Raw genomic sequence first — 12,522 nt, forward strand, 5'->3', positions numbered from 1 at the left:
GTTGCATATGAATGAAAGCACATCAATGCCTCTACTGACAGGTGTGGAGAGTATATTCACTTCTAACATGACTGTGTGGTTCAGCAGCAGCACAACGGCAGAGAGGAAAGATATTTTGCCCTGCATTGACGACATTTACATCAACAGGTGCAGAACAAAAGCCCACAGCATCATGGAAGACTCCACCATCCAGAACATGGACTTTTTACAGCTCTCCCATCAGGCAGAAGACTGCGCCACCTACAGGCCAGGACCAGACTAAAGAACAATTTTTACCCTGATGCCGTGAGACAGATCAATTCTGTCAGAAAGCCCAGACACTAAAGCACCTTACAAAACAGCACTGACTTGGAAAGGACTTTAGAAAATGGGGGCAAGTGTGGGCTGTTTTTAAAGACTGTATTTGATATTACATATTTTAAACAATTTACAACAATACAACAATTTCTTATTATTATTTGTGCTGCTGTTGACCTGGACCTGAGTGCAGTGTTTCCTTTCTGTGTATTTTTATAATGAAATGACAAATAAATTCTGATTCTGGAACGAAAAAGTGAAAAAAGTTTGGACACTTTTTTTACACTCTTGACATTCCATTAAAGAACTAGGACAAGGTACACGTATAAACCCATAAAGTAAAAACCATTTCAGGAGACTTCATCATAAAGGTCACTGAAAGAAGATCAAGTGTTTGCAGTGCTGTCGATAAAGCAGAGGGTGGAGACTTTGAGAATTTCAGTATAAAATATAAAACAGGTGTTAACAATTTTTCAGTATATATTGTGTTATATATTTGGTTTCTTTTGCATGCATAAGATTTTAGATTTTTTTGTAAGTGGACAAATTTGTCTTCCTGTGTCCTGTTGTGCTCCATGATGAAAAACAATCTACTACACCCAAAATCACACACAAAGTCAGATTAAAATGAAATGAACACCTTTTAATATGACAAAGAAAGCAGTCACAAAGTAATGGTTTCAATAGCGTTTATTTAAAAAGAACATAATACCTCAAGTTAAATAAAATAGAATAAAGTTAGTTGGTTAGCTCAATCTGTAATAAATACTATCTTCTGAACAGCAGGAGCCAATCACAGGGCAGCATGTGAAGCCAGGCTTGTAAACTCATGTGTAGTGGTTTATTAGAGCTGAGATTCACTTATCCCACATTGGTCACACTGCATGCACACACAGATCTGAGAATGTTTGAACATATTTGTATATTTTATCATATTAAAGTCCCTGTACCGGATTTTTCCCATCAACTTGAGCAAAATGTGTCTTGCCCCTGTACACATATAATATATTGTATAAGCACCTCTTGAGGTCAAAATAAGTCTGCTGTATACCGTCTCTATCTAATAATAAAGCGTTTAATTGTCTGTTAATCAGCAAGTGCACATTAGCATGTTAGTTGTTGTTCGCTTTACAGTCTGTGTGAAAAGCGCTTATCACTGTCAGTAATTAGGATGCTTTGAATAACTTTGGACCACTGTAAACTGTTTAAATGAACTAGCTCTTTTTTCACATTTTTTAAGGCAGTAAAAATCAGGTACAGGGCTTTTCAGTTTATTTTAAAGCTTATTTCATCTGCAGTCAAGATTCACAGCACAACATTCTCCCAATTAAATCATAACAAAGTATTGGAAAAAGCTCCCGTGTATAAAACCATCCTAAATATTAGGCGCTCATAGAAACATGTCAAATGCACTTATGTAGTCCTTCACTCGCCCGACCTGCACGTTTTCATTGAGAATATGAAGCAAATAATAGTCTCAATTATTAAGTATTTTTGAGTGGGAAAAAAGTTCACTTTGAACAGTCTTTTTAAACATGTTTGGCTGTCTGTGTACATATACTTTGTTGTTGGTTTTTAATGCAAACATTTGCTTGTCTCCATGGAGATGTTGTTGCCTAGAATGTTCCACAGTATTTGACTAGCAAATCCACAATGACACTCTCAGTATTTTTTAAATATGTTCGTCCAATCAGATTTGTTTTCCTCAGTGACGCATGTGAAAGACAGCAGCTCATTGATCACCGAAAATGTACTTCTCTCACCTCAGACTAACAGAGTTTAGACTCTTTGATTCTGCAGAAATTCACCATGTTTTTCAGTCTCCTGTGATATTTTTTCCCTTTAATTTTTCCTCACAAGCAGCCATGTTTGATGTGATAAAGGTAAAAGACCATGTGTGTCTCTGATTGGCTAATCCACCTGTCACCAATGTTCACTGTGACCACATTCACATACATGAAGTATTGAAGAAGTGTGTGTTGGATGGTTTCCAGGCAAACACAGTATGGTATTCAGTGTTGGGGAGTAACAGATTACATGTATCGGAGTTACATAATCAGAGTACAAATTATGAGTAACTGTATTCAGTTACAGTTACTGTTTTAGTGAGTGGTAATTGGATTACAGTTACTTTGTTGAAATAAATGGATTACAGGGTGGTATTTTCCTGTTTTCACATTTTGGGCTAAACCAGGACTAAACCAGGTCTAAACCAGGTCTAAACCAGGTCTAACCCAGGACTAAACCAGGATTAAACCAGGACTAAACCAGGACTAAACCAAGTCTAACCCAGGACTAAACAGGGACTAAACCAGGGCCAATTTGAAGAGGACAAAGAAAACTAAGAATTTTCAGGATGTGGGTATTAAATGTATGTAGTTTTAAAAAGCATGACAATATCAAGTAATCCAAAGTATTCAGATTACGTTACTCACTTTAAGTAATTTAATGGATTACATTACAAACTAGATTTTGGGGTATGTAATCTGTAATCTGTAGGGGAATACTTTTTAAAAGTAACCTTCCCAACACTGATGGCATTACACTCATAAACTTCTCTATCTCCATGGAGACAAGCAGGTCTCACCACCAGACCAAGTTACAGGCCAGATCTGTGGAGAGGTGACTGCACTCACAGTAAGAATGTATGTTTTCAATGTATTTTTGAACTATAAACCACCTGTAATTGAATAAATGCAAGATGGGAATTAAAGCGTACTGTGGAACATTCCAGGCTTAGCAACAGCATTAACAATTTAACATATATTATTACAGTGTTTCTTGCACCGCTCTTTCAGATATGATTTAGTTACATCAGATGTTTAAATGTTTTGTTCATCTATTTAAGGTTAAGGTACACTTTCTTGACCCCCTCCTTGTGGGGGCTAGTGTCTTGAGCTAGTCTTGGTCAGGACCACCTTAGCTGGAGGATTTGACCTATTGTGGAGAGCCTGAAGGAAACCCACCCAAACACAGGAAGAAGATGCAAACTCCACACAGAAAGAGCCTGGCGACCTGGGAATCAAACCGGGAACCTTCTTGCTGTGAGGTGGGAGCTAACCACATCTTCAAATTATAAATCAGACATTACATCCAGACAGTTACTTTTACTTGAGTAGTTGTGTCCCCAAATACACTACCAGTCAAAGTTTGGACACATGCTCTTTTTTTCTTTATGTTTATGACTTTTTACATTTTATACAAAGAAGACATCAAATATATGATGTAAGATATATGGAATTATATAAGAACTCTCAACTTCTCATTGAAAACTTCTCTCATTGAGCTTCATGATGAAGTCTCCTGAAATGGTTTCACTTCACAGATGTGCCACGTCAGTCAAGAAATGCCAAAAATGCAAAGCAGGCTTCAAAGCAAAAGGTAAAGACTATGTTTAAAAAAATTAAAACAAGCTGAGTAATTCTGAGCGTATTTTTGTTTGCTACATTTCACATGTGTCATTCATAGTTTTGATGTCATCATTGAGAATATACAATGTAAATAATCATGGAAATAAAGAGGAAATATACATGGAAAAGTGTGTCCAAACTTTTGAGTGGTTGTGTATATTTTCACTCTTTGGTATTTCTATGACCAATACTTGTTCCTACTATTATTCTGAAGTAACATTACTCTTACTTGAATAACTGCTTTGCTACCTCTGTCTAAGAGTTCAGAAGTCCATCTCCTACATTTCACTGCTGATCTCATCAGTGAAGTCGGCCATGATGTCGTGCACCCACACGTCCCTGTCCTCCTGAGACGTGTCCACCAGGTACACTGTGAGCCTGCGCTCCCAGGGCTCTGAGGCCTCCTGCACAGCCTCCAGTTGAGCCACCAGAGCCTTCTTCTCCACGTGGTTCCTGAACACCATGGACGCCTCCTCAGACCACTGCTTCTGCTTCACCCCTGAGAGGAGGGACATAGGAAGACAGCGTTACCCTGACAACCTGGGGACAACTCTAAATAATCAAAAGTACAGCCTCCCAGAACAGTAGATTGAGTGGGATTGCTGAGGTTGGAGGTGTGAATAGAAAGTGCCTTGTCTGCTCAATAGCAAGTCCATTTATTTTCATCCACCCTACCATTTCAGAAGTGTCTGATAGTGTAACCACATCATTGGAGAGGGTTGTTGGGTGGTTTCTGGGAGGGTTGTGTAAGTGGGTTGTTAGGCTGTGGTTTGTCAGGTGGGTGCGTCTCCGTGCTCTGACCTGCCAGCTGTGCGGTGAGGGCTTGAAAGGGCAGACGTCTGAAGTCCCGCACAAGAGGCCGAAGCTGTGTGCTGCTGACCAGCTCATGTCTACCATAGTCCAGCTCATAAACGGACACCAGGCCAGTGGTTAGCACGCCCTTCACCAGCACACGGTACCAGCTGAAACAGCACATGTTTCATATGATCACTATCTCAACCCTAATATTATCATTGTCACTTTTTTTAATAGTGTACTTGGAGCTAATCAATCTGTTTTGACCTAGATCACAGTGACCTTTGACCTTGATCACAGTGAAGAGTGAAGTCTCAGCACATGGCCCCAGTTGCCTCAAATACAATCAGTAATGTACATGAATCATAATCAGATATAAATCCTGATCTCTAAGAAAATCAGGATATTTCCTTTTTGCCACAGGCCTACCGCCCTCCCCTTTGCTGAGGTCTCCATACAACACCTCTCAAACTAAACATGACTACGATGAAAGTATAAGGTGTCCGTACTTGTTGTCCACTTTGGCGGCATACACGTGTCCCTTGTGCACTCTGAGCTGCTGGGGTTCAGGTTGGGGCTGGTTCTCGGTCTGGTTCTCGATCTGGTTTTCGGTCCTGTTGTAGTAGAGGATCATCTCTCCCATGAGCACCACCAGCTTGTACATGTCTCTCCAGGGCTGCAGCACAAAGTGTCCAGGGTGACAGGCCACAGACACGTACACGTCCAGGTTCTGTCCTGAAATAGGGAAATCAAAAATATAAAACAATCTGTTTTGAGATTATAAGCACTTGCACAAATACTTTAAATGATAGCACATCTGGTTTCACTTGTGTTCAGCTATTACAGATATTTAATATTTTGATTTTTTTAATCCATAAACAAGCCCTAACTGTCACATCATTGTCTTTATTATCAAAATATCCATTCAGAAAGCAGAATGAGCCTCACATGAGTTTTTCCATTTCAGCTGTCAGTCTCAATACTGAAATCTAGTTGGTTTAAACCTAAAATGGCTCTCTCTGATCTGAATAGTCACTACCTAAACCCCAGCACCTGCACCAATTATGAATCAGTGCTAGTGCAGCCTCTGCAGCTCAGGGAGGGAATTCTGGAGGTTCTGAGCTTTCACATGTGTCTGTCCATACACTGAGAATGAGACAAACTTGGATGTGTTTCTATCTGCAGGTGAAGACTCTGGCAACACAGCTTCAATTGTGATGGTAGTATTTTTTAAAAGGCTTTGAAAAGGGCCCGGGAGAGATTGCAAGAGTTCTCAAACATGCATGGATGACATTTAAGACCACTCCGCCATCCCTGGTTAAGAAAATATTTGTAATAGTACAGACAGAATGGTGACTGTTGTTTTACCTGTAGGGGGCAGCTCAACCAGCGGGGGCAGTTCTACCAGCGGGGGCAGCGGACAGTCAGCTGTATCAGGAGGGGAGGGTGTGTCTTTGGGAGCAGACTTTCTGAGCCGGGCCTTCTCTGGAGCGGACGGGGCTGCAGTAGTACCGTTGGTGGATTCCGGGGGGCTGGGGGTCTTTGGCGAGGGGGTGGACATCTTGTTTGAGCTGTGAGGGTAGAGCAACACTGGGTTATAAACAGAAAGGTTTGATTACACCTTTGTTTTGCACTAAAATACAGCTATCATCATTATATTTAAGATTTGAATAAATATCTTTACTACTCTAATGTAGTTTTATAAATCTTATTTTGGTCAAGTTTATTTTATTTGACTTCCCAGTTGGACATGTACAGCAGATGTGACATGCGTAAAGGATACTACTAAAACTGTAACCTAGCAACCATGTAATGCAATATAAACAAGGGCCAAAACGTACGCTGTAAAGAGTGAAAAAGTATTTGGAAAAACTACTACTAATGTAACAGTAAGTTAGTAAGAGTAAATGGTTACACTCAGGACATAATATCTGATTTATAATTTGAAGTTAATGTAATGTGAAGGACAAAATATTAAATAAGTCACAAAATAAGGATGAACACAAAAATGACACAAACTAAATCAGATCTGCAAGAGCACTGCAAGAAACACAAATGTTCAAATCATTTCATATTATCAACAGAAAATCTTTTGTTACTTGTAGACTTATTCACCATGGGAGGAACTAAAACTTTTAAGCAGGAGTAAAAGTATGTACAACTTCTTAAAAAAAAGTTTCTGAACAAAATGTAACAAACTGAGTACTACCTTCCTCTGTTCACAACTTCCAGTTTTTTGTACTTTTTTCCACATACTGCCACTTAACTGAAGTGAAGCTATGATAAATAGTCCCCACAGGTATTATCCCACCAAACCAAGTTAGAATTAAAAAAACAAAACAAAACATGAAAACCTGTCATCTGCAGTTTTGGTTCATACTGTAAAGTGCAATTGTCTGGGGCCGGTATGCTGTTGAAACATCTTGACCTTGTATCGTTTGTCAAAAGCAGAGAGACAGACCTATGACTGGTCAGGATCACATCTGGCTGCTGTCTGAAGAGTTGGGAGTGCACCATCTGGTGGTTGAGGCTGCGTGTTGCATCGTGGAAGTTCTTGTCGGTGAACAGGTGGATATGGACACAGGCCTTGGTTTCATCCACTTTGGCCACCTGAAAAGGTTAAAGGCCAGGTTAAATAATTTGAGTCAGAATTTGGCAGTGTCCTTTGATAACAATCATGATAGTATGATAATGATCATCTCTTTGGGGTTGAATACTGGCACCACTTTCTGAAGACATTGTGAAAAAAATATTTATTTAAACGGTCTGAGAAGTTTGCTGTTATTGAGTGAGTTTATATGTGCATGAGTATCCTGGTTATGAGCCTTATCCTGGTTATGACAGTATTCTGGATATGGCGTTTACATGTGCTCAGAAAAAACAGAATACTCTGTGTACACGGGGAATCAGAGTATCCTGGATATTTAGACTGGTTGCTATGGTAAATATGGTACAAATATGAGGAGGAGCTAAACATGTAGCAACTTTGCTAACTTAAGGCTTTTTAACAGGTTCAAGTAAGAACATGAGACTGTGGAGCTCTGTCCCAACTTTAGTAAAAGGCGTTTTCAACAATTGAAAAATACAACACAGTATCACAGAGTTGGTTTGGTTCGAGAGCAGCACAAACCACATAGGTGGTTGTATTACACAGTAGACTGCTTTATTTAGTTTTTAAGTATAAAATATTATTACTTAAAAAGTCCTGTTAGGAGTTTGAGTCGTTTTGGAAAAGTACCTGCTCTTACCGTTGTTGTTACTTGAGTTTGAACATGCTCCGTACAGCTCCAGTTTTGAGAAATCAAGATACTGCAGTTACAGGCCACAGTATACTGGATACTATCAGAAAAACACAGTAAGTGTATCCTGGTTTCTCATAACCGGGATACTGGCTCATCCAGGAGACTGAAATCAGGATCCTGCATCTGCAGACACTCACATAACCAGGATACTCCAAAAACCCAATGATAACCGGAATATTCAAGCACATGTATATGCATGTACTGTATACGCACTCAAAGTAAATGAGGTAAATGTAACAGCAGCTAGCATGCTAACATATACCTTTTGATCATCAGAAAATAAAATGCTTTATATTAGATGATGTACTGCAGTAGTACACAGCAGACTTATTCTGACCTCAATTATATGCTTAGACATTATGTCTGTGCCATGGAAAGACATATTTTACTCAGATACATGGGAAAAATCAGATAGAGGGTCTTTAAACAGCAAACTCCACCATCTTCTAGCTCAGTTTTAAACGAGAGGAATCCATTGAGACACAAAGAGGAGATCTGACACAGGGTCATTTCAGAACATGTTTGTACCTTGATGCTACAGTCAGTGAGGTGCAGCACTCTCTCTCGGAGCCACTGCACGACCTCGGGAGTCCAGGAGCCCAGACTGACCACGATATCGGCCAGACAGCACTTCACAGCCTGAGCACACGCAACACAGAATAATCTTATATTCAGTATGGAAAATACACAAACTTCATTGTATAATAATAATCTGAGTTATGTTTCAGTGTTGGCAGACAAAATACGACTATAAGTAACATTCTGTTGATTTACAATGACAATACAACTTTTTTGTGATTCTGACTGATTATTAATTCTGATTAAAAATAAGGTTAAAGTATGCATAGAATGTAATTTATTTTTCTATATGTAAATATTTGTAAAGTTTCATGATCAATGTACATAAGCAACCACATCATTTTAGAAACTATGTAATGAATAGGGCTGAGTTAATATACATTTTTCTTCTTCCCACTCCTTTTTGAGAAATGTGCTTTTCTGTTGTTTATAATGTATATGTAGTATGTACTGTAGATGATTATTGTTTTTCTTCTAGCACAAACTCAAATAAAAACAAATAAATCAATAACTTCTTAGTTTTGTCACTTCTCTGTATTTCTCTTTACATCGGTGCATTTCATCTATGTTTAATGTTATGTTTAAAAAAATGAAAATAAAAAAACTCCTTGGGAACACTTTTGACTTCTGATATAGTGGTAGTAGTTTATATCGTACAGAAATCATCAATATTATGTAGAGTCCTTGTGTAGTACCTGAGCGGGGATGGAGAGCAGGTCGTGGAGGAAAGCCTGAGGGATCTCTCTGAGCTCAAACACCTCCACTGAAGCCTGCACCCCCACATCTACAAACTGAAGGTCCAACACCCGGGAGCCGTGCAGGTTTGTGATCTGTAAACAGTCAACATGTACTATCTACTATCTACAAACATCTGCTTGGCCATTTTTACTCTGAAAATACAGTACAACTGAACCTGTTAAGCAAACATAAGTAATAAATAAACGAACAAATAAATTATGGGACTTGTACATTTAGTGCTCTTGTTACCAGCCCCGCCCTCTTCCATTGCTCCCTGATTAAGATTTCTCATGTTGAGTACTAGTCCTTAAGAAAAAGTATTGCTCTAAACCAGGGGTTTTTAACCTTTTTGACACTGAGGCCCAATTTTTCCAGTGCAGAGTGGCCCAGAGCCCATTAAATAATAACTGTATATCAGGGGTATTCAACTAAAATTTGAGGAGGTCCGGTTAGAGAAAATCTCCTCAAGCAGAGGTCCAGTACATCATAATGTCTAACTTGTGTTATGACTGTGATACAGAAGCAGCCTCGTTTTATCAGTGTCTCAAAACATGAATCACAAGACATTACTATTAACGAGTGTCTCAAATATTTCACCAATGTTTCTAAATATTGTATTTTCATATTTTTTGAAATAATAATTATATAAAATAATTTCCAACTTCATGCAGGCCTAATTGAGGCTACTTTTAACCTCACTGAACATCAGTAGGACAGAGGACTAAACCAGGTGTAAACCAGGTGTAAACCAGGACTAAACCAGGTGTAAACCAGGTGTAAACCAGGACTAAACCAGGTCTAAACCAGGACTAAACCGGGACTAAACCATACAGAGGTCTGTGCAGGACACAATTCCTGCTTCTGCCTGCGCCCGCAATGTGCTTTCAAAATGTGTCCCATGCCGCACTGTTTTGCATCGGGACCTGCTGGAGGCCCGCAGGAGAGCAGTGCTCTATCCCAAGACCACAGAGCAGGGTGTTTGCAAAGCGTGATCGCCGGGCAAAGGTAACACTTAGCTCCGTGAGGCATGGAGCTCTGTGAAGCGTGGAGCTCTGCGCCAATCCTTTCACCTGTGGTCACCTGACAGTCTGCGGGTGCACCTCCAGGCCTGTCCCCCAACACTCAGTTCTGGTTCAGTCCTATTTCACTCCTGGTTCAGTCCTGTTTTAGTCCACATGTGTCGCGCCTCCCTAGTGGCTCTTTGGTGCCTCCCTAGGGAGGCCCGCCTCACTTATTGAAAACCGCTACACTATAATAATCTATACTATAATTATATATTATTCATCTGAACAGGTTAACTTTTCACAATACAAGTTCTTCAAATAATCATGATTTCAATTATGACAGAATAAATGCTTAACTCCAAAGTTATTCTAACATTTAACATCTCTTTTGTTAATAGCTATGGCAATGGTGCAAATTTATACCACTCTGAAACATGAACATGAACAACTCTACATAAGTTCATTTTGCCCACACAGTCCTATAGCACACATGTCCTGTGTGTGAAGTGTGTTCTTACCTCCACTCGGGCCCACTTGCCTTTGTATCGGGCCAGACAGGCTTTCCCACAGAAGGGCAGAGACACCAGGTGCTCAGAGCTCACCTGGAACACACAACATCTCAGTCACAACAGGACTGTCACTTGGGCTACAACCAACTGTTATCTGACTAATCTTTGGAAAGCAAAAGGGCAGTGAATATGATTACATTTGATGAAGTTGTTTGAGGGGATCCTGAGTGTAGCCTGTGCTCTTACTATTTTTATTTAAGTTATTACAATTGTTAATTAACTATCCGTAGGTTGCCAGAACCTTAACCTGCAGATAGACATATCCAAGTTTGTCTCATTCTGTTTCTCAGTACATGGATAGAACATGCCTCATGTGAAGCTCAGGAACTCCAGAATCCCTCCCTGCGCTGCAGAGGCTGCACTAACACTGATTTAGCATTGGTACAGGTCCTGGGGTTTAGGGAGTGATCATTCAGATCAGAGGGAGAAATTTTAGGTTTAAACCAACTGGATTTCAGCATTGCAACTGGCAACTGAAATGACAGACTGATGGATAAATGCCATGAGAACCAAAACATCAAATTATAACATTAAAACAACTTGTCCATCATGTCCAGTGTTTTTGTAAGTAAGAATAAATCAGCATTAGAATAGTCATCAGTAAAAGCTACATTTGATTTAAACATGTTTACCTCATATCTGGGGACACAGATATGTCAAGTTTATTATATTTAAAATCAAACTCTTACATATAGTTCATTTAAATGATTGCTAAATTGTAATTAACTGATTAACTTGTTGCCGCTCTAGGTGTCATGGTAACCAACATCTGTCACAAACTAGCAGTTTTTCAATGTAAGAATTTTGTGTTTTTATAAATGCTGCAAAAAGATTCATTTGCCTATGTTCAGTGCAATAACGCCCTCTGTTTGTGGACACGAGCCAATGTGGTGGCCTTGAACATTTCCACACTCATCTCAGCAAACCTTTTAAACATTGAGTGTTTCTTACATGTTGTTTTATCATCAACCGTTTTTTGGAGACTGGAGTTTTGTTGATTTAGAACAACTCAACCCCATCCCAGGACTTTTCAGAATGCATTCACAGTACTGCTCCATTGACTCAAACTCAGAACTTCACCTGACTCCTGTGACCGGATTAGGTGGCCGGGTCGTGTCTTATCCTGGATTATCAGACTAATCTCCTGCTGTCCACTACCTGCCCTGAGGAGGCTCCAGCCTGCTCCACATTCATAAAGAATAACTCTACATACTCCTCACCTCCACACACACAACAGCAAACACCTGTCCACACTTGTCTGAGCAGGGCTCAAACCACACAAGTTAACATACGCAGAGGTCAAGTGTCTGGCCCAAGTGCACAACGGCAGTATATTGCTTGCATTAAACGTTGTACATTTTGCTAAATAAACTCTAGTGAGATTTAAGACATGTTGTAATGTTATTACCCCATTAAAAACATACTTGGAGTTGTGTTTTATTTCATTCACACATGTTTGAGTAATCCTTTATTATTGTCAGTCTACATCTCCAAAGCTCAAAATGCTCTGTTCCACCTTGTGATGTCATGAAGTGGCAGTTTTCAAGTTAACGGCTCCTCTTACCTTTAGTTCAGTAGAGACAAGCAATTCCAGCATTGAAATCATCCAAATGATTCTAGTGAAGGTGTGTGGACTTTAAAAACACAGTGGAGCGCTTCCTGTATTGCCACATGACATCACAAAGTGGAAAAGAGTGTTTTCTGTTTGAGAGAAGAACTCAGCCTAAATGTGCAGGGTTTGTGTGTGAATGAAACAAAACAACAAACATTAAAATATAGATCAGAAAACAGTGCAATGTGGACTCTATAAAGAAGACGTATTATGCAG

At 39.6% G+C, this 12,522-nt stretch overlaps 1 protein-coding gene across 4 annotated transcripts in view; it reads right to left on the reverse strand.

The window, feature by feature from the left end:
• Positions 1-969: 969 nt before the first annotated feature.
• Positions 970-12,522, reverse strand: part of tdrd7b (tudor domain containing 7 b) — a 35,806-nt gene continuing 24,253 nt past the window's right edge. For all 4 annotated transcript variants that reach the window (XM_055156139.1, XM_055156140.1, XM_055156138.1 and 1 more), the window contains exons 13-20: positions 10,644-10,727; positions 9,079-9,213; positions 8,333-8,443; positions 6,964-7,112; positions 5,871-6,073; positions 5,012-5,237; positions 4,509-4,669; positions 970-4,206 (exon numbers count right to left, since the gene is read on the reverse strand). In XM_055156139.1, the coding sequence (XP_055012114.1) occupies positions 3,986-4,206; positions 4,509-4,669; positions 5,012-5,237; positions 5,871-6,073; positions 6,964-7,112; positions 8,333-8,443; positions 9,079-9,213; positions 10,644-10,727 (1,290 nt within the window). In that variant the 3' untranslated portion in view covers positions 970-3,985. The remainder of the gene's footprint in view (positions 4,207-4,508; positions 4,670-5,011; positions 5,238-5,870; positions 6,074-6,963; positions 7,113-8,332; positions 8,444-9,078; positions 9,214-10,643; positions 10,728-12,522) is intronic.

Source organism: Boleophthalmus pectinirostris, unplaced genomic scaffold (assembly GCF_026225935.1).
Source record: "Boleophthalmus pectinirostris isolate CB_2022bp ecotype Guang Dong unplaced genomic scaffold, ASM2622593v1 HiC_scaffold_20, whole genome shotgun sequence".
Lineage (NCBI taxonomy): Eukaryota > Metazoa > Chordata > Actinopteri > Gobiiformes > Gobiidae > Boleophthalmus > Boleophthalmus pectinirostris.